This window comes from Diabrotica undecimpunctata, chromosome 5, assembly GCF_040954645.1.
Source record: "Diabrotica undecimpunctata isolate CICGRU chromosome 5, icDiaUnde3, whole genome shotgun sequence".
NCBI classification, from domain to species: domain Eukaryota; kingdom Metazoa; phylum Arthropoda; class Insecta; order Coleoptera; family Chrysomelidae; genus Diabrotica; species Diabrotica undecimpunctata.
This window is the reverse complement of record NC_092807.1, coordinates 138326428-138348750: the sequence shown is the minus strand read 5'-3', so window position 1 is coordinate 138348750 and position 22323 is coordinate 138326428. Positions and strand designations below refer to the sequence as shown.

At 34.1% G+C, this 22323-nt stretch overlaps 1 protein-coding gene across 1 annotated transcript in view; it reads left to right on the top strand.

Moving 5' to 3' along the window:
* ck (unconventional myosin-VIIa ck) overlaps positions 1-22323 on the top strand; it is a 215250-nt gene that overhangs the window by 184996 nt on the left and 7931 nt on the right. The window contains exons 18-21 of the mRNA XM_072532811.1: positions 2374-2794; positions 3539-3911; positions 8686-8999; positions 9080-9347. Coding sequence (XP_072388912.1) covers positions 2374-2794; positions 3539-3911; positions 8686-8999; positions 9080-9347 — 1376 coding nt within the window. The remainder of the gene's footprint in view (positions 1-2373; positions 2795-3538; positions 3912-8685; positions 9000-9079; positions 9348-22323) is intronic.

The window sequence follows — 22323 nt, the reverse complement described above, 5'->3', positions numbered from 1 at the left end:
GCGAACGCATTAATCCATTTAATGTTACTGGATCGTTTTGTAAATCGGTAAATACTTGTTCAATTTTGTCTCTTAATTCATTTACTGGATTAATTGGAGTGTTATACACTTTTTATTTCAAATAACTCCATACTGTAAAGTCCATTGGATTAAGATCACAACTACGAGCAGGCCAATGAATCGGTGCATCCGCACCCCGGCCTATCCACCCATCAGGGAAATGTTCATGTAACCACCTTCTACAAATTCTTGTGTAATGTGATGTAGCACCATCATGCATGAAAAACATGTTTCTTCGTATTTGTAATGGAATATCTTCCAAAATATCATGTAAAATATTGTCTAGAAAATTGTAATACATGTTACCATTTAAAGTTCCGGGAAAGATATGGTATCCTATGAAACTATTTCCTAAAGTAGCTGCCCAAACGTTTATCTTGAACGTGTGTTGGAAGTGAGTTTCCATTGTAGCCCTTGGATTTTCTTCAGCCCAGAAGTGCATATTTCTAGAATTGAACATACCTTGTCTTGTAAATGTGGCCTCGTCTGTAAACAGAATGTGCAATTTGCAAAAAAATTTGGTGCAGTTTGAACTTTATTTTGCAATACTTCACAAAAATCAACTCTAAGTGGCATATCGCCAGGTAACAATTCCTTCACTTGTCGATAGTAGTAAGGATGTAATTGCTCTTCATGCAGAACTCTTAAAACACTTTGATGGGAAATATTCGTTCTTAATCCCAACCTGCGTGTACTTATTGTGGGGTCATTTATTACAGCATCCAATATTTGTTGTTCAACGCGAACATTTCTTGCTTCTCTACGACGACCAGCATCTGTATTCCTTCTTTGAAGACAAATGGTTTCTCTCAGTCGTCGTTCAATACTTACAAAAGTCCTGGTATTGGGCATATTTCTGTTCGGATACTTTTCTCTGTAGCGTCTTACAGCGGCAGCAGCATTTCCCGAACATTCCCCTAATACTAAAAGTATGTCTGTCATCTCAGAATTTGAATAGTGTGCCATATTGCGGGCAAACAAATTTAAAAATATAGCAAAAGAGACGTGTTAAACAAATTTCACTGTCGAGTACAATAAAAGTGTAGATAAAATAATTTAATTGTTATTAAACGTCACTGACAATCCATAGACTACTTGAGATTAAAGTGTTGTTGCTAACACAAGTGTCAATTCCAAAGCATACTTGAAAACGGGAGACTATTATATATATATTTAGGGATTCTACAGTATTCACTGCCTTCCCTCGCTCAACCGTTTCCATCTCTCTCTGTTGTTCCATTCTCCATCGTTTAGTCCTCTCTTACTCATGGCGTCGTCTACTTCGTTCCTCAAGGATTTTCGGGGTCGTCCTCTTTTCCTCCTTCCTATGGGGCTCCATTCGGTTATTCTTTTTATCCATCTGCTGTCGCTAGCTCTTCTTACATGTCCATACCACTTTAGTCTTTTTTGTTCTATATATGTTAGTATGTCCGTTTCTATTGATGTTCTTTGCTTTATTTCGTCATTACTTCTCCTATCCATTCTTGTTACTCTGCAGCATCTTCGCAGGCATTCCATCTCTGTTGCTATTATCTTACTGAGTTTTTTGAGACTATTATACTTGATGAATATTAAGAAATGTAACGATTACAATAAAATACATGTATACCTTCGAGTTTAAATAAATCGAAATCGGTGATATCTATCGAAATATTACAAGAGCACCTTTTTTGCGTAGAAAAGACTAAGGAAACAATTTTTAAAATATTTTTTTAAAATATGTAAAAATTAAAAAACATGTGGCGCAATAACCCCCACTTACCCTCCAAAACTACCCTGTATTAATATAGGATGTGGTAGGTGGTGACATGAAATTAATTATCCTAATGTCTTATAACCACTCCCAAAATATGAACTCCGTATTCAAAACCGTTTGGAAGATATTTGAAAAAATAAGAATTTCAATTCACCCCTTTAAAGGGTTGTATCTCCCTTATTATTCAGTTTTATAAAAAAGTGTACATAAAGAAGTACCCTTATTTTTGGACGTACTATGAGCTCTAGAAATTAATGTACATAATTCTGGACCACCTTATATATATTTTGTTAAATATAGTCGTTATCGATTTTATTCCTTGTTCATCCAAAAGTTTCAGGAATTATGTATAAAATTTGTCAGGTCCTATAGCTTTACCATCTTTAGTTTTTCTAATAGCTCTAATAAACAAACTCTATTGATAATATTAATCCAAATATCACGTGCGTCCGTTAATGTTGAAATAACACATGTGCAGCAGTGAAAGTTGCAAGTTATGTGATAAAAAACAACTTAATTTAGTCTATTATAATTTTATTTTTATTCTTATTTTGCAGGAGCCGAGCACGGCCGAAGGTTAAGTCAACAATACTCAGTAAACGGCACCGAATCCAGAGACCGACCCCACACTCTAGCCGAATATGCCATCGACCATTTCCGTCCCCCACTTAAACGAACAATGTCGAAAGCACTTACCCTTACCGCCAACCGAAGAGGCAATGACGATCTTTGGAGACATTCGCGAGATCCCATCAAACAACCCCTTCTGAAGAAATTGTTGATGAAAGAAGAACTAGCTGAAGAAGCTTGTTTCGCGTTCAGTGCTATATTAAAATATATGGGAGATTTGCCATCGAAGAGACCTAGATTAGGAAATGAGTACACGGATCATATTTTTGATGGACCGCTTAAGCATGAAATCCTCAGAGATGAGATATATTGTCAAATTATGAAACAATTAACAGATAATAGAAATAGGTAAGGAATTAATATTTGGGTCTTCTTGTATACTGTATGTTATTTCCCTTTCTCTGATTCGGCTGTCATCTATCATTACACCCAAATATTTGAACTACTGTACCTGTATAACTGACTTATCCTCACTAATTAGTAAGTCAAATATGGTCTAGCTATTTAATCAGCAAATATTCTGTTTTTTATGTATTTATAATATTTACTTCTGATATTTATGGTAAATTTTTTTTAATTATGAATTCTAGATCTAAAGCGATCCTTTGGAACAACCACTGGTCATCCGCAAAAGTAACAAGAACTTATTGTTTTCCTATAGGTATTTTCATTGTTGTAATAGACTTCTTGCATAATTAAAAGTTTGTATATTTTCTGATTTTAATATACGGGGTGGCCCATCCTATACGCCTCGGTCTCTGTACGGGAAACGACTTAATATCCAAAACTTTTTTTCTTCGGAGAACTATACAGGGCCATTAACATTTGTGGCCATTAACATGTAAATACATGGTGTTTCCATTTCTTATTGAGTTGTTTCGAACACTTTACTAAATGAAACACAAACCCAATCCAAAAAGACCACTAGAAAGATCCCCAAACAGGTGACATGACAGCTGGATTAACATCACAATACAATAAGAAGAAGACTTACTAAATGTGTGAATATTCTTAATTATTTCGTATATTTACTTAAATTATTTTATTCTATGTTAAATTTGAAGATAAAAATATTTTTTTTTTATATTGTAGATTATCAGAAGAAAGGGGCTGGGAATTAATGTGGCTGGCCACTGGACTTTTCAGTTGCTCCCAAAGCCTCTTAAAAGAACTAACTATTTTCCTTAGAAGTAGGCGACATCCAATATCTTTAGATTCTCTCCAAAGGCTGCAAAAGACTTTAAGAAATGGCCAGAGAAAATATCCACCCCATCAAGTCGAAGTTGAAGCCATTCAACATATGACAACGCAAATATTTCATAAAGTGTATTTTCCAGATGATACCGATGAAGCTTTTGAAGTTGATTCCAGTACTAGAGCTAAAGATTTTTGCCAGAATATTAGTCAAAGATTAAATCTAAGATCTAGCGAAGGATTTAGTCTCTTTGTTAAAATTGCAGACAAGGTAAATTTAATAATTTAACATTACATATATAATAAGATTTACTATGATTATAATTAGAGTTTTATAGAGTTTTTTAGAGTATTACGATAAATAGGTACTATTATTGACGCCAGTTTATTGGTACATGAAAAAAATTCAAATCAACTGGCGCCTGTAAAATGGTGGCATTAATTCATACGCCAGCAAAGTAAAATGCAGTTGTACTATTGCTGCCAGTTCCCATTTTTAAAGCGTTGCTTTTGTAATTTCTGCTACAATGTCAAAAGCAAAATGCTCAAAAGCAAGCTCGAGAAAATGGTCGACAGAGGAAATAAAAACGTTTTTAGAATTAGAGATGAACGAATAATACCCTTGCCTATGGAACCACAAATTTCTGTCATATAAAAATAGGATTCAAAGAGATACGGCTCTAAATGGTGGTAAAATGGTGGACACTGCAAAAAAGTTTAATATTAATGCTGCAAAATCCAAAATACGCAGCATTCGGCATCTCCCATGCGAGTATCTGACTTAGATGGATTTTATTGGATATATGTTCTAAGAGACCCTAGACGTAGACGTATATCCTGGCTGGCCAATCTTAGGAAGTGAACTGGTTTAACATCAACTGATCTATTTCGAGCTGCTTTGAATAGAATAAGATGCTTCAATGTGGTCGCCAACATCTCTAGAAGATAGGCACATTTAGAAGAAGATATGTTCTAATAAAAACTCTAACTGATCTTGAGTCATTCTCAGATGGTTCAAATATGCTTCGGGGTCTTTATGATCTTTATTAAATTATTAGATGTCCCTACCCAGTAAGCACAAGTACGTACATAAGACAAACTAAGTACGTACTGATGGGACATAAAGTATGTACAATGTACGTACTTTGCTGTACGAAGTACGTACTTAATACGTACATAAGACGTACATTTTCCAATTTATGGTACATATTTAGTACGTACTGAAAGTACATACCTACTACGTACTGAAGGTGCGTACCTAGTACATATTGAAGGTATGTACCCAGTACATACTATATACCTATACGTATTATGTACATACTATACACACTTATGATGATTTATGTAAATAAAAGTAAATATAGGTGAATATATCTTTATTATTCATATTTGAAGTACAAAACAAGCAAAACTTATAAAACTTAAAGTTTACCAAATGGTTTTGTTTTAAATATACTTCCTCACTCACAAAATACATTTTTCAGCATGACTATATAAGTTAAAAAACACTCGACTGAATAATGAAAACAGGAAACCACACTATAAGCACCAACACTAAAAATAAGTAAAAAAAATCTAAATGGAACTGTCTTGCAATGAATTATCACATCAAAACTGTACTCGAGGTGGAAAATTCCTAACCAAACAAATTAGGTTAGGTTAACATAACCTAACATAATAAATATGTTTAGCTATTCTTTCTCATGGTACGTACTTAAGACGTAATAGTACGTACTCTTCTGTACGTACTGGTATGTACCGCAGTGTACGTACTTAAAACGTACATTTTACATCATGTACGTACAGTACCAAAATTGTACGTACTCAAAACGTACTTTGCTGTTTGGGTAACGTACTTCGACGTGATATCCATAGACGGACACACAATGTGCGCTTCCGTTTTTTGTGCAATATTTTCTCCAGTGTTTTTTTTGCATTTCTAATGCTAAAATTTGCAAAGTAACATTACTTGCATGTATAATTGCAGTTGGCGCCATTTTAAATACCACGCTCGTTTAAAACAACAGAAATGGAAACCAATGCTGGCGCCAGAATACTGTCACTACTGCTACTGGCGCCCATAATCAGTACATGTGTAAACCTACGTTAAGCCACAATTTATTGGAATGACAATAATTAAATTTTACCTAAAACATTTTGACGTTTCGATTTCCACTATGAAAATCGTTCTCAAAAAAGATTATTAAATAATTTAGTTGAAAAACGGTGTGTATAACCGCCAAGATTGTTGACATGATTATGTTATGTCAATAAAATTGAATGGGTGATTGGAAAAAAGATATCATTCCAAAAATATGAAGAATTAAAGTGAGATAGCCATTTTATGAATATTGGTGTCTTCTATCGACTGAGCGCAAAAACGATCAATTCGATGGTCGCCTTTATATAAAAACATTGTTGTTGAGCGGAAAAAGGATCATATTACTGATACACGTAAAAAACGTGTCAAGAAATGTTTCATTTACGCAAACTTTGATATTATGTTTTTAATGCCCATAGCATTGGCAATGATATATCGATGTTCTACACATACACAGAGGGAGATGCTCAGCGAAGCTCCAATGAAGTCAGTACGTCGGTTTTGGACTTCATTACCCAGCATATCCCAAAGAAGTAAAAATCTTGCATGTCTTTAGTAGTGATGCATCCGCAGGACAAAACCGTAATCACACTTTAACCAGGTTGTTTACTGCATTGACCGTAAATGGTAGGTTTCAAGAAATCCATCAATATTTTCCAATCCGAGGCCATCGTTTTTTGCATTGTGACAGAAACTTCTCAGTTATTAAGCGCTCTTAAATTAAAAATTAAAAGGATTTATTCTCCTGATCAATACAACGAAATCATTGCGTATTCCAAGAAAAGGAACAATGAGTTCCACGTAAAACGGCTAACAAATACCGAGATACTGGATTTCAAAGGCTGGTGGCCACAATATTTTAAAAATACTGACAAAGATATTGAAAAGAAATAGTCATTTGTTCACTGAATTCATTGATGGTTTAACCTATGGTCTTTTTAATATGAAGAAACAAGATAATGTAAACCTTTCCATCTCGAAAGCATATAACGAAGATATTTCTAAAAAAATACATTATATACCAGAAGACTACAGGGCCTTCTAAAATAGAGGGGCCAAATAGAGAGAACAGTGACCCAGAAGACTAAAAATAATATAAATGCCATGTTTTATTTTGTCTTATTCACGTTTTCGATTTTGAGTGGAAAAAGGATAAGATTTTTGTACTTTCAAATATCAATAACTACTTACCTAATAGGCATGAACTGTTAGTACTTTGGCATTAAATGTACCTTGTCCAGGTATACAAATGTTAAATAGAAATGTTTTTAGTAAAACTAGCGGCTTGGGCGCAAAACAGTTTTTTTATATCTTCATGGTTCACAGGAATGTTATCCTTTTTCCAATCACCCATTCAATTGTAGGTTGATTCTCTTTTGCTCACGGTAGCATAGGTAACAGCCACATTTGACTGAAAAAATATGAGGGTGGATTTTTTGACCCATGGAAATTCAAACTCTGATTATCTGAGCATTCAGTATAGGACTTTTCATCAAAAATAGTGTCATCCATTTTTTTCGAACAGACATTTTGTAAAAAACAGGTTAGGTTAGTAGTATAAATAATATAGATAATTAATATAAAAAATACTAAAGAAAGTCTAGTTATTGAGAAAAATAAAGTGCCACAATTAGCAAATCATTTTTTTTAATTGGTTATTATTGATACCTGTACGAAAAAGAACAACGAAGCGATGTAAAGACAACACATATAATATATTATAAATTTTCTAAAGCCTTTATTTCTTTATGAGCAATGTTATTTCTTTTTTAAAGAAAAAATATTTGTTTAATAAATATTTCTTTATAAATTTATAAACATATACGTCATTGTCAAATCTGTCTGTACGAAAAACATGGCGGCTGATGAAAGTGCTGTAAATGTTTGTATATGTGTAGAGTGTTCCTGTTTAGTGAACGTGTGTTGTGTGTTGCATATGTATTGTGTATGATACGTGGTTTCCTATTCCGATATTGTTAGTATATTCTTGTTGGTAACTTCTTTTTTAAGTATTGGCAACCACAGCCTGCTATATTCGGCTAATGGATTTGCTACACATTTTTCTTCATTGAGTACGATGAGGGCTGCTTCTTTGATTCTTCTCTTTTTCATGTCTGTTACAGTGACAGTTATTCGATAATTGTGTTTTTTTATTATGGACTTTTTCTTGTTATCCTCCTTTTTAGTGGGACTACTACCCTATTAACACCAAGTAACACCACAACAACTGTTTATTAAAGGGGTGTAGCAAGCCAACATCAGTACTACTAACACTACAGCCAACATCAATGCTACTACCGCCACAGCCAACATCTATGGTGCTTCTACTACAGTCTACACTTATCTCCATTTGAAGCTCTCCTTCAGACGTGATAGTATTTCTGTATTACCCATAACTATATTTTTACATTTATTTTATTGTAAAGCTTAGGCAAGATTTGTTCACTAAATTTTGGTTCATTATATTTAATAAAAATAATTATTTAGTATAATCTTGTATTTGTACCTGCCAAATTTCTCATTGTACAATTTGCATTAAGATAACACATACCTACATCTGAGAAAGAGATAGCCGAAGCCCTAACAATAAAATTGGGATCTAAAGTGTCTGTTCTGACTGAGGTGTTGTTTTATTGTGAAACAATTGCACCCAATTATCTACATGATGCTTTATTGTTACAGATTACACCCTTTGTTACACCTAAAGTAAAACCGCCATTATCAGTACATGGAACAATGCGTAACGCCATTTAGACACTCTCAACAGAAACATTACCGATATATTCGCTTATATGATCGTATCTATGTTTTAAGCCAAATGTTAAACAACCGTAGAAAAAAACTCCACTCGTCTGGAGTTAAACTATTATTATAAACGTATTTTAGGCCCTGAACACATCCTATGTTTTATTTATTTATTGAAATAACTTTTGTATTGTTTCAGGTAATCTCAGTTCCGGAAGGAGACTTCTTCTTTGATTTTGTGCGGCATTTGACAGATTGGATCCGTAAGGCACGTCCAACAAGAGATGGCATCACACCGCAATTTTCATACCAAGTATTTTTCATGAAGAAGTTGTGGACAAACACTGTGCCGGGTAAGGATCGAAATGCGGATTTAATTTTCCATTTCCATCAAGAACTACCTAAATTAATCCGAGGCTATCACAAGTGTAGTAAAGAGGAAGCCATCAAACTGGCCGCTATAGTATATAGAGTTCGGTTTGGAGAAAGTAAACAAGAACTGCAAGCCATACCGTAAGTCTACCTTTTTATTTTTGTTTTTGAACCTTGTAGTTATGTTGGAAATATAATGATTTATTTCTATTGTGTTTCAGACAAATGCTACGTGAGCTAATTCCAGCGGATCTGATCAAACTACAAGGTATTAACGACTGGAAGAGATCGATAGTAGCGGCTTACAATCAAGACGCTGGAATGAGTCCCGAAGACGCGAAAATTACATTTTTAAAAATAGTCTACCGTTGGCCCACTTTTGGATCAGCCTTCTTTGAAGTGAAGCAGACCACTGATCCCAACTATCCAGAAATGCTCCTTATAGCTATTAATAAACATGGAGTTAGTCTTATTCATCCCCAATCTAAAGTAAGTATAGCTTTTATAATTTGTTTGTATAGAGGGAACAAATGTTTCTGAAAGTTACTAAAATTTGAATCAGTATTCCACACCTGAGTAATGTTTAAAGTTACTTCTTTTTCTTGTGGCATCCAACAACGGGTTGACCACCGAACACGGGTTAACCCTGATATTTGGCAATTTTCATTGGATTTTGTAAAAATGCTCAAAACAGGTCAATTTTTATTCCAAATTTAATCTTTTGACGATATAAATAGGAAGTATACCATATGTGGCACATCATGACACGGAACTAGCGCTACAAGATGGCGTTGTCACGGGTAATGGAACTAACGCTACAAGATGGCGTCGTCACGGATAGCGTCACAAAATACCGGTTCTTTACATTGATTCACTATTCCCGATCAGTTCGTTTCCAGTCATCATATATTTACTCTAAGCAGGTTTAAATGTCTAATGGTGCCCGTGCAACCATACCCCAATTCACTCATGGCCCTTATCAGTGGAAGTCCAGTAAAAAACTTGTCAATAAAAAAGTAAAATTTTTGATCTGAAAAATTATGCTTTACCCTCTCGGCAAAAGTTGTAACTACAGATCCACCTTGCCCCAAGTTACTCTCTCCTAGTAAGGTTCCTTTCCCTTGGTAAGGTTCGGTATCCACAAGATAACCATTTAATACATTCTCAGACCAAAATTTAAGCCCATATCTAATAGGTTTCCCTTAAATACGCTGTTTACAGCTATGGTGGCTGTAGTACGGTACCATGTATTCATCAACAGATGCTGATATGGTTTCACCAACCGGCACATATTTTATAAATGAACTGTTTAAATGTTCTATGAGTGGTCTTATTTTAGCAAACTTATCATTTTTTGTAGCTGAGTGTTATCTGAAAAATTTAAATTTTGCAAAATTTCTCTAAACCTATTTCTCGACATTGCGTTGGCGATTGCTTCGTTTCTGAGATCTAAATCCAAACTCCAGTACATATCTTTTCTGGGCCTTTGAGAATAACCAGAAATCAGTAGGAATGCAAAGAATACTTTTGAGTTCTTCAATCGTAACCTCAAACGATTTGTTTGCATTTTTGTGTCGGGCATACTTTATAGTCTCGTCTTTTATGTATTCAAAGATATTCTCACACCAAAAAAGTGTAAAGAAATGGATTGCACTTTCACAGACAACATTATATCGATTTGAAAGTGAGATATTTTCTTGATATTTATCTTGGGTCAAGTCACCTCTTTTCCATTCGTTTTGTATATTTGATTTATTCGCTCTTTTATTAGATTGAGTCACATTTATTAGAAGTTCATCATTGCTCGTCGAGAACATATCTTCAGCCTCTTGTGTCTCACATTGTTAAATAAGAGTTGCCTCTGCTGGGGCGTTCAGTATCAATCATTGAAATTCACATCATCCGATGATTTAGAATCTGCCTCAAAATATTCCGCTGGAGGATAAATGTAAATGTCTGCAGAATCAAACTGCTTCTCATTTAGGTCATCAATTAGATTGTTCAGAGTATCAGCGGAACAACTCGTTTTCTTTCCATAAAATGTTTTCAAATCCATAATTCCAAACTAAAAAGAAAAACCTCAATTAGCAACATATACAGCCAAGTTCCATTTTTGGAACAAATAAAAACTAGAGGTTACTCGGTATATTCAATTTGAAGTTAAGCATTTAAACGATGCAGATATAAAATGGTGTATTATATTAGTTAAACTTTCTCCGATCGCAATATTTCACAACGGAAGATAGCTATAATCAAGCTTGAAATTATACAGCTGCACCTTCCTTGAAATTTTGATATGAATCACACAACAAAAACCACTTATACGAAACCAGTGAGTAAATTCAGTATGCACGTGTTATTTTGACAATACCGAACACAAATAGTTCATCAGATTTAAGACCAACAGTGACATCTTGTAACCAGCAGCGAAACTAACAATTGTTCCAGATTTGGAACATGGCAGCGAATGGGTTAATAACAAAATTGAATCATCTGTTTAAATATTTTTTTTAAATAATTTCATATAAATGCAATTATTATTTTTATATTTTTAGACATATTATTTAGTTTATATAATAATTAAATTTACTATCAAATGATATTTATTTATATTTTATAATTAATTTAATATTTGGTCTGAATTTGCCAGTTATGTCAGAAGTAAACAACGTATGCTTTGTTAATACGTTAACAGGTGGCGTTTGGAGCAAACATAATCTTTTATTGAATTTGTTTTTAAATAAATAATAAAATTACTCTATTCAACTTTAAAAGTATTTGTTAAATTTTAAACATACAGAAATCATAGCATGAGGCTTCGCGCTAGTCTACAGTACCGCCTACTCTTCCACTTTTATTTCCATTTGGTTGGGTATGTGTTTCGTGGAAAATTCTAAGATTTTCATTAACCCAATAGCGGCAATTGTACTGATTTACAGTATTTAATGACAGCAGTGCGCGAAACGTTAGGTTCTTGAGCTGTTGTTTAGTACCTACTTGCCTAACATGATCTAAAATTGCTATTTCTGCTTCAACCCTAGCACATTTTTACCCTTTTCTAACTACTGATTCCGTTTCATGAAATTTTTTAACTAGTCTTAATACATATGAGTGATGAAGTGGCTTTTCTTGATAATGTTGATTAAATAATTTCGCTGTTCTTCTCACTGTTTTCGCTGTTTTCAAAAAATGTGTCAAACATTTCACTGTCTTCAGGTGTACTCATGTCATCAAAAACAAATTAGAAACCTATCTACATTACCAAATACCTCAGGGACAAGCGGGGTTTGTAAAGGGTAGAGGTACACAAAAACAAATTCTGAACCCGAGACAACTCATTGAAAAGTCTAGAGAATTTCAAGTACCTATGATTATATGCTTAGTTGACTACCAAAAGATTGTGTAAGCTGAATAAATCTATGATCCATTTTAATAAAAATGGGCACACCAATGCACCTGAAGACACTTAAAAATCTGTACCAGTCCAATATCGCAATAGTATGACTAGATCAGAAGTTCTCAAACCAATTCAAAACCGAGAGAGGTGTTAGACAAGGATGCGTGTTGTCACCTGACTTATTCAACATGTATGGTGAACATGTCATGAGGATGAGCTTTAGATGGATGGGCCGGTGGAGTAACAGTGGCTGGTAGGAGAATCTCCAATTTAAGATTTCCGGATGATACTACACTTATAGCAGCAAATGAGCAAGAAATGTTCAATTTCAGTTTCAATTTCAATAAATCTAAGACAAAAATTATGGTGGTCGACAGATTCCACACTGTTCAACTGACTAACATGTTACAGGAATACCAGATAGCGGACAGTTTTGTCTATCTCGGGTTTAGTATAACTAATGATGGTACCTGTGAAGCAAAAGTTCGGGGACGTATTGATTTGGCAAAAAATGCGATGAGTCGCCTAACTAAAGTTTTTAAAGACAGATCTATCTCTCAAAATATCAAGATGACACTGGCAAATGCCCTTGTATTCTCAATATTTCCATACAGGGCAGAGACTTCGACTCTTCACGGACGCGAGCGCTATAAAATTAATGCCTCTGAGATGTGGTACTGGAGAAGAATGCTGCGCATACCTTAGACAGCTCATAGGACAAACGTTTTCATTTTAAACCAACTCGAGATTAAAAAAGGATGTCTACAATATGTCTGCAACGTATTCTGCAATTTTTCGGTCACGTGGTTCGCAGAGGTGACGATAGTTTGGAGAGAAAAGATCAAGAGGACGATCACCAACTACATAGTCCGACCAATTTAAGAATTCCGCGAAGGTCTCAGAGCAGCTGAAGATAGAGACCAATGGAGAAAAATTGATAGGAATATTGGAAGAAATCACGATCCTCAGTAATGGGGAAACGATAAGAGAGAGAGGTGTACGCATAAGTTCTTCAAAGCCTAGTCCTATCCAGTTTCTAATATTGAGCAGCCATGACACTTTTTCTTCCAATTCCTTATTTTAGTATTAAATATAAATTAAGGAATGCAGTACTTTTCGTTACGTAGCAAATAACCCAAACAGCTGGTTTTTCTTTATTTTATTCGTTCTCAATAGATGTTTTTCTATATTTAGTCTATTTAGCTCTTCTTCATTTGTTTTTCGTGCAATCCAACTTCGTGCCTCTGATTTATTCGGGCTCGTTAATCCAGCAGCCAAAGTATTTGTAATAGTTTACCTGTTCTGATATCTCTTCCCATTTATGAATCTAAGTAAAGGGACATTCTTCATGGAGTACCATTATCTTGGTTTTTTTTTCTCGTTAATTTTCATGTGAATTTCCAGTAAAATTTCAGTGAACACTACAACAAGGAGCTGCAGACAATGTCGATAGTTTTCACATATTTAAAAATAAGTATTTATAAAATTCAAATATTTACAATAAAATTAAAAAAAAGTAAATTCAGTTTTATTAAAAATGGTTAAACCTTGACTCTTAATCTCTGAGATCTGTTAATTGCAATTTTTTAAATATTGTTTGTGTGTTTACTCAGACATAGAATCGTATATAACATATTAATTGAATTAAGTAATTAAGCTATCCAACATAAGATCTACTTATTTGCATACGATATACATGTTAATGTATTATTTGCTGTTACTAAACGAGTATGACTTTACAAAATTACGTCAACTGTACGAGTATTAGTTCTCTCCATTCATTCCTATTTCCCGCTCTACAGCTTCTAGTTTTGAATGTTTTCAGATATTTATTTTCTTGGTTCATATATCTTATTTTTGGTTCTCTATTAGATCGCTCCCTTGCTATGTTTTTTGGATTATGTCTTTGATTGGTTCAAAGGGTTTCATGTGCTCCACATAAATATTCATCTTAGTATTCTAAGCTTAATCAGCTTTACCACATTAGGCTTTTTGTAATATTAATAGATATTAGAGAAAAAATACCAAACCTAGAAATAAGAAGAAGAACAGGAGTCACGGATGCAGTTGAAAAAATAGCCATGGCTAAATGGGCTTGGGCCGCACAGGTTGCAAGATTGACGGATGGTGGATGGACCAGAAATGTTCTGGAATGGCGACCAAGACAAGAGGCATATCGAAACAGAGGACGACCAACGACTAGATGGACGGATGATATAACGCACAACACCACAAATCGGATGCAAGAAGCTCAAAATAGAAATAGGTGAAAAATTTTACGGGAGACCTACGTTGAGCATTGGACAAATATGGGCTAGTTGATGAATATTGGTACAATTTGAAATGGTATCGCCTCTTCCGTATGTCATCCTTCATAGACTTCGTCCCATATATATTGGATGATCTTTCTTTTAAATATTGCCAGTTGCAATTCATCTGATTTTGTCAATACTCAGGTTTGTGAACCATGGGTGAGCATTAGTCTGATTAATGGTGAGTGTATCTGATTTAATATGTCTCCAAAATCCGTTGTAGATCCGATTTGCTAGATTAGGTAGATTCTGCGCTTAATTTCCGTTTTTTTTATTTTTTTTTTTTTATATATTAGTGATCCTAGATATGTAAACTCTGAGACACTGTCTATATTTTTTTCCTCCATTATGATGTTTTGAGGGTGTCTTGTCCAATATTATTGGCTTATATTTGGATATATTTGGTTTTAGTCAAATTCATCTTCATTCACATCTTGTTGCAGATCTTTCTGTATTGGAGAATGACTCCAGCATGTGTGCTTGTGTGCCACCTTTGATATTTAAATCGTGTGTGTATGAAATGCAAGGCTAAGACTGAAGATCTACGAAAAATCCTTCTAGAATTTAACGATGCCTATGGAATTGGTCCAACTGAGGTGGAAGCTGATATTGCTGCTTTTAGGTCCTTTCTTAATTCGGAAAGAATTATTCACTTACAAAAATCAAAGGAATGTCACCGAAATTACTATTCCGTTGTATGTGGAAAACGAAAGTTTTATTACAATGCGACGTATTCTGTGTAACTAGAAATCTCAAATTATTTTAGTGATGACAACTTTAGCATGGTCTTGATTAATATTCGTTCAGTAAATTTTAAAACAGATGAATTATTAAAGTGATATACGAGGATAGATTAAACTAGCCTTTTACAGATGGCGTTACTTGATACCGAATGATAGTACGTTATATACGTTGACATTTGCCATTCATGACATAAAGTCTGAAAATTTAAAATTAAAAAAAAAAAAAAGTTTGGTTTTTACAGCCGTCAAAGGCAAGCAAATTTTGTGTTTTCGGAGAAATTGAAAAAGTCGAGTATCGTTCGGTGATTAAGTTCCTCCACAAAAATGGTAAAACGAATGTGCAAATCAAAGCCGACCCGGACGAAGTTTATGGTGAGGTTGCACCTTCGCTAGCAACAGTAAAATTTTGGAAAGCTGAATTTGTTCGTAGTCGTACGAGTGTTTTTGATGATGAATGTCCCGGGAGGCCAAATGAAGTCACCACGCCGGAAATGATCAACAAAGTCCATGACATGATTATGGCAGGTCGTTGAATTAAGCTCCTCGAGTTAATAGAGGTCCTAAACATTTCCTACGAACACGTACACAACATCATTCACCATCATTTGGATATGAAAAAGCTATCCGCGCGATGGGTGCCGCGTTTGCTGACAATCAATCAAATGCAAAAACGTGTGACCACTTCGGAGACGCTTTTGGCGATGATACGGCGCGATCCGAAGGATTTTTTTCGCCAATTTATCACCGTTGATGAAACCTGGCGACTATTTTCTGGGATGTGAAGGGCATCATCCCCATCGACTACTAGAAAAAAGGAAAAAGAATCAATCGTGAGTACTACGCAGCACTATTGGATCGATTCGATGCCGAATTGCGTCGGAAACGCCCCGGTCTTGAACGCAAAAAAGTGCTCTTTCACCAAGACAATGCACCTGCTCACCGATCGGCCGTCGCCATGGCAAAATTACACGAACTGGACTATGAATTGGTTAAATACCCATCGTATTCTCCAGATCTTGCCGCCAGCGATTTTTTCCTGTTTCCAAACCTAAAAAAATGGCTCGGAGGACGCCGTTTCGCAACAAATGAAATCGTCGCTGAAACTTTGTATTTTGAAGAGTTCGAGCAAAAGTACTATTCGGATGGGATACAAAAATTGGAACATCGTCTTATTAAATGTATCGAGCTAAAAGGCGACTACGTTGAGAAATAAATCGATTTAATTCCAAAAAACTTGTTTTTTCTATCAAAGGCTAATTTTATATCAATCCACCCTCGTATAGTTGAATGCTCGAATAAATGAACTTAAATCAAATAAAAGGCAGATATCGAGCACAGTTTTTTATTAAATCTTGCCTAAGTACTTTCGCTCTCAGAGCATATTCACGGGAATCTGAAATAAGCCAAGAAACGTTTTTTCAAGTGAAGGAAAATTAATTACCTTCGAAAAAACTCGAAGTTGATGGTTGATAAAACAAATTTTATTTATCGTTTTAGACTAACTTCGTTAAAATTATAGGCTATCCAACAATTTTATGAATGTCATAACCAGCAAAAACAACGTACAAGTACCTCAACACTTATGCAAAGTTTTCAACTCATCAATTTCATCCTAGAGTCTTAAGTCTACGTAACACTAACTTTTCAGAGTCATCGTGGCATCCTCATTCTATCTACAAATAAGTTTTCTCTCCGGTAACAAAATATAACTTCCTATTTTTTTTTATGGCATAGACATTAGTCATTCAGCCAGTTGCAGAAGATTCTCCAATCAGACAAATGCACAACCCTAATAGAAAACTAACGGATAATTAATAGAAGAATATACGACAAGGAAACTTACAGGGTCACTTGCTTCTCGTCTAGGGGCCCATCAAGACATTCTTAGTAGACAAACAAAACTGGACCACGGATAAGGTGTTATAACATTTAGGGTAAACAAAGGATACAAATCTAAATTTCCACACGATCATGAAAAATTTCATTCTTGCGTACTGTTTATGCGCATTCTGTTTATAGAATTACTAAAGAATTACTAAAACAACATCTACCGTAATTGATTATATTGTCTCAGATTTCTCACCTTTTGATGTCCGTTCTACAATTATTAATGCGGCACTATCCAATCATGAAACAGTATATACCAAGATTAACATTTTCAGCAACTCCTCCTCGAAAATCTGATGCTTAGGTAAGATTTTTTTAGCTCAGAACTTTCGTAAATTCCAAAATTTATTCTTGATTTCTGGGTGACACTTTCCTTCTGTAGACGTGAACTGTAATTCCAGTGATTTTTAAGATAAGCTTGTCTGTATTTTTAATAAGGCATTTCCTTTAGTTACAATTAAGCCAAATCATCACAAACCCTGGACTACCAAAGGTATCCGCATATCAGCCAAGAATATGCGTTCACTACTGTACATCAGAAAATTTACTATTAACGTCTCTGTCACGAAATATATCACTAAGTACCGAGTAACCTATCAAAACAGCTAAAAAAGTGTACTAACACAGCTCAAACATTTTCCCTTCCAAACCCTGAAAATCTAAATTAATACTTCGTTAATGTGAGTTAAAATATAACATCAACTATTTTGCCACAACAAGATCCCATTTCCTATCTCCCCAATTCGAAAAAGGTTTCAATTCATTTTTTATAAGACCAGTTGATAAATCTGAACTCATCCAAACAATCAATAATATCAAAAGCAAATCTTCCAGTAGTACTAATGGACTATCCATAAAATTTTTCTCAAATCTCCCAAAATATGTGGTGGAAGTTCTGGTCTCACTAATTAATGATTCCTTTGAAAAAGGTATATTTCTAGAGTGCCCAAAGGCAGCCATTATTATTTCTCTTCATAAGGGTTGTGAAAAATCTAATACCTGCAGCTATAAGAGGTTTACTCCCAAAATTCAAATATCTTCGCGACTTCTTAGATGTTCACCACTTAAAGATTTTATACTATTCTCTGGTACAATCACAATTAACCTATGGGATTATTGGATGGGGTGGAGCGTACAGTGTTCACCTTAAAAATCTAAACGTTATACAACATTGGATAATTAGAATAATATATAGAAGGGGTATAAGATCTTCAGTGGACCAATTATTCACAGACAGTCATTTTATGGATTTAAACCAGTTGTACTCCTACAAATCATTAGTATATTTACACAGAGAGAAATCATTTCTGAATTGTACCCACCATACATATCAAACTAGAAATAGAAACTTAACGATATTAGTACCAAAAAAAAGGAAAAACCATTGGCCAACGTTGCATTGATTTTTTGGGACCAAAAATGTTTAATTGCTTACCATCTACCATCAAAATAATACATAACTATAAAAAATTTAAAAAAAAATTAAAACAATGGATCCATGGTAACAGATATAAATTGCATGAAGTCATGAACAGCTATTAATGAGCTTCAATTTCATATAAATGTTATATTTTTAAATATTATGTTTTACTATTTGTTATTTGTCAACAGTTTGTATGTTACTACTTTAAAAATTTATAATTGTAATTTGTGCGAATATGTTAAAAAAAAAAATTCAACCCTCACGTACAAGTTGTAGTCCATGTGACGAACAACTTCTGTGAGAAACTGGGTTTATTTATTGTATAAAATATTTAAATTTATATTGTAACGAATTTTTTTGTTATAAATAAACTCTATTATTATTATTATTATTATTATAGACCTATTGTCTTACTACCGGTACTATCCAAAATTATTGAGAGACTTATAAAAGCCCGACTTTTGTCCTTTCTCGTTGAAAACAACATTTTATCACAAAATCAGTTCGACTTTTTATCTAATAAATGTTTCATTGATGCTGTGTTTTTTGTGTTGCATGAGGTTTACCAAGCACTAAACAATAATCTTTACGCTGCTACTGTTTTTGTGACTGTACCAAAGCTTCTGATTGTATAAATCACGGCAATGTAATAAAAAAACTAAGTTTCTATTGAATTCGAGATATTTCTTTAAACTTTTGTAATCGTTATATTTCCGAAACGGTAACTCTTAAGGTGGGTACACATATGCGAGCCAAACAGTATACGTACCGTACGCGTACAGATCCTTGAAAAATATTCTACATCGTACTGATCGCATACTTATCTCGATCCATGGAAAGCGACAAACCAACAACGAACACACATGTGCGAAATGATTCATTTTATTTATAATTTGGGTACTGATTTATGTTTCTGTTTTTGCTTGTTTAACAAAAATAAAAATATGTACAATAATCAGTTTAATATTTTCTCACGTCTCTCTAGGAAGGAACACGTCATTCACACAATATCGATTTGATGAGACAATAAAAATGTTCGCTGCGTCTAGTAAGCGCCATCCAAACTGAAAGACGAGCTTCCTTTGAAGTCGTGGAATAAACCGCAACAATTTGGTTCGCGACGAGTCACGATGAAACAGTACGCAAGCGGTTTTTTCTGCCGTACACATTAACAAATATAGCGTTCGCATACCGTATGCATATCGTTTGGCTCGTATATGTGTACCGACCTTTAGCCACAAAAGTATAAAGACAATTTTTATAGATAATTTTTGTCTAATGTATTTTTATGATAAAACTTGCTGTTTTGCGGAAAAACACAAAAAAGCCATATTTGCAAGTAAATAACTTTTTTATGGGATCAATAGTGATTTTTTTATTTATAATGGTGTGCTGAATATTCTTACTAATTTTTGTCTCTATGCGAATTTTTGTAACTTGTTGAAGTACCTACAATTTTTGTATTTGATATGTCGAGTTGTCAACGAATGATAAATTTTTATTCACGTAGTATGTTATACATAGATACAATAATGTTTTAAAAATCTGCTCTGAACAAGCCAAGATTAGTCAGAATATTTCATTTTGTTTTTTTAATAGAAGATCCATTAACAATCTTATAAGTGAAACTAAATGGTATTTTTGGATGTAAAATAATGAGTTCTCGTATATAGCAAATATTAAAACTCGAGTGACTCATTTATAACGCAATCATATTATTTATTAGAGTTAATAATCTTAATTAAAAAACTCAAAACACATTAATAAAGCTAAATACACATATCATTATTTTAAAACAGGATATATAATTACACCTGTGGGAACAACTACGATTTACATTGTTATGATTATATAAGATTTCTTTAATAACCGGAATCAAGTTCAGCAAACAAGTTTGTTATTTACATTTTAAAGAAAAATATTTGTTTCCTAATTATTTATAAATACAATTGAACTGTTCAAAAAATTTAAAAACTCTGGTTCTGGTCTTTGAACTTTGGTCTTTTATTTTTACAATCGTGGGAATTTTTACAATCTAGTCTTCCAATTTGTTACTCGGTATTATCTTTATAATTGACCATAAATTTTCTTATCTTAATAAAAAAACACCAAATTCCCAGTCACAGTATCAGTTATAAAATATAGTTTTAGTCTTGTGTATAAGTAAAGGTATTTTAATGATTTTTATCTACCAATTGGGTCGATGTTATCTACCATTGGGGTCGATATTCCTGTCGATTATAATATCGTGATTTTCCATGTCAAAATTCAACTTTTGACGTGCAAATTCAACAAAATGAAACTTTTGTCGAGTCAGTATCGGTAAAATTTTGTAAAAATGACATAAGGAATAAGGATAAGTTTAATACGAATGAAACAATCCAAAATCGATCTACGATTTCAGATTAATATTGACTACAGTTAAGTCCATGGTTCTTTTTCTTTACCCATGCGTCATAGGAAATTTACTTCACGCAACAGCAAGTGATAGAAAGTGACTACTGCTCCGATCACGGATTATAGTACAAACTTTGACGTTATTGAATCAATAAAATGTAAAATGTTAGTTTTGCTTTTTAAAATTTTGGCGCAGAATTACAGCTACAGTGCATAAAACTTCCACTGAATTTTTATTTTCGGAAATTTATAGCGTGGCCACTTTTTTTGCCGTTCAGTCTATATACACTGGGGTGCAAAATTAACCGGACACATGATTTTTCCTAAAAACTGGAGTTTAAAAGAGTTTAAGATGTTTCCAATTAAATAATAGACAAAATTTAAAAGTCAAATTTATTACAACTCAAGAATGTTACTCAGAAAAAACAATAAACAATAAAAAGAAAAAATATTATTTTTTATTTTAATATAAACAATTTTTATGGAAAACAATGTTTAGTAGAGTGTATTACCTCCACGAGCCCTAATTACGGCCCTTATTCAATCAGGCATACTTCGGATCAAGGTAGCAAAGTCTGCTTGAGGGATTTGCTCCCATTCGTCACAAACTGCTTGCTCCAAATCATTCATGGTTTCAAATTCACCATGGTTACGTCGAATACGTCGTCCCAGAATATCCCATGCATGCTCTATTGGATTTAAGTCTGCACTTCTTGGCGGCCATGGTAATAAACGAATTCCAACTTCATCCAAGTAATCCCGTGTTATTCTTGCGATGTGCGGACGAGCATTATCTTGCATTAGACGAAAGTTTTCTCCAATAAATGGAGCAAATGGCACTACAGGATCTTCCAAACATTGCTGAATATACCGTTGAGCGTTCAAACTGCCCCCTTGAATTGTAACAAGTTCTGTATGAGCCTCTAGGGAAATGCCTGCCCACACCCTTATACCACCTCCACCAAATTAAACTCTCGGAGCAAAACAACATTGCTGATAACGTTCACCAATTCTTCTCCATATCCTATGCCGTCCATCCGATGAGTATCTGTTAAATCTTGATTCATCCGTGAAAAGCACAGCACTCCAATCGTCAACACTCCAATTAAGATGTTCGCGAGCGAAGTGTAAACGTTGCCTCCGATGATCTGCTGTTAATAGAGGTCCCGTGACATGTATTCTGGACCTTAATCCATATTCATTTAAGCGTCTTCGAACGGTATAAACGGAAACTGTGTTTCAATAGACATCATTTAATCGTTGAACAAGTACTGGTGCTGATAATGTACGATCGCTTAACGCCTGT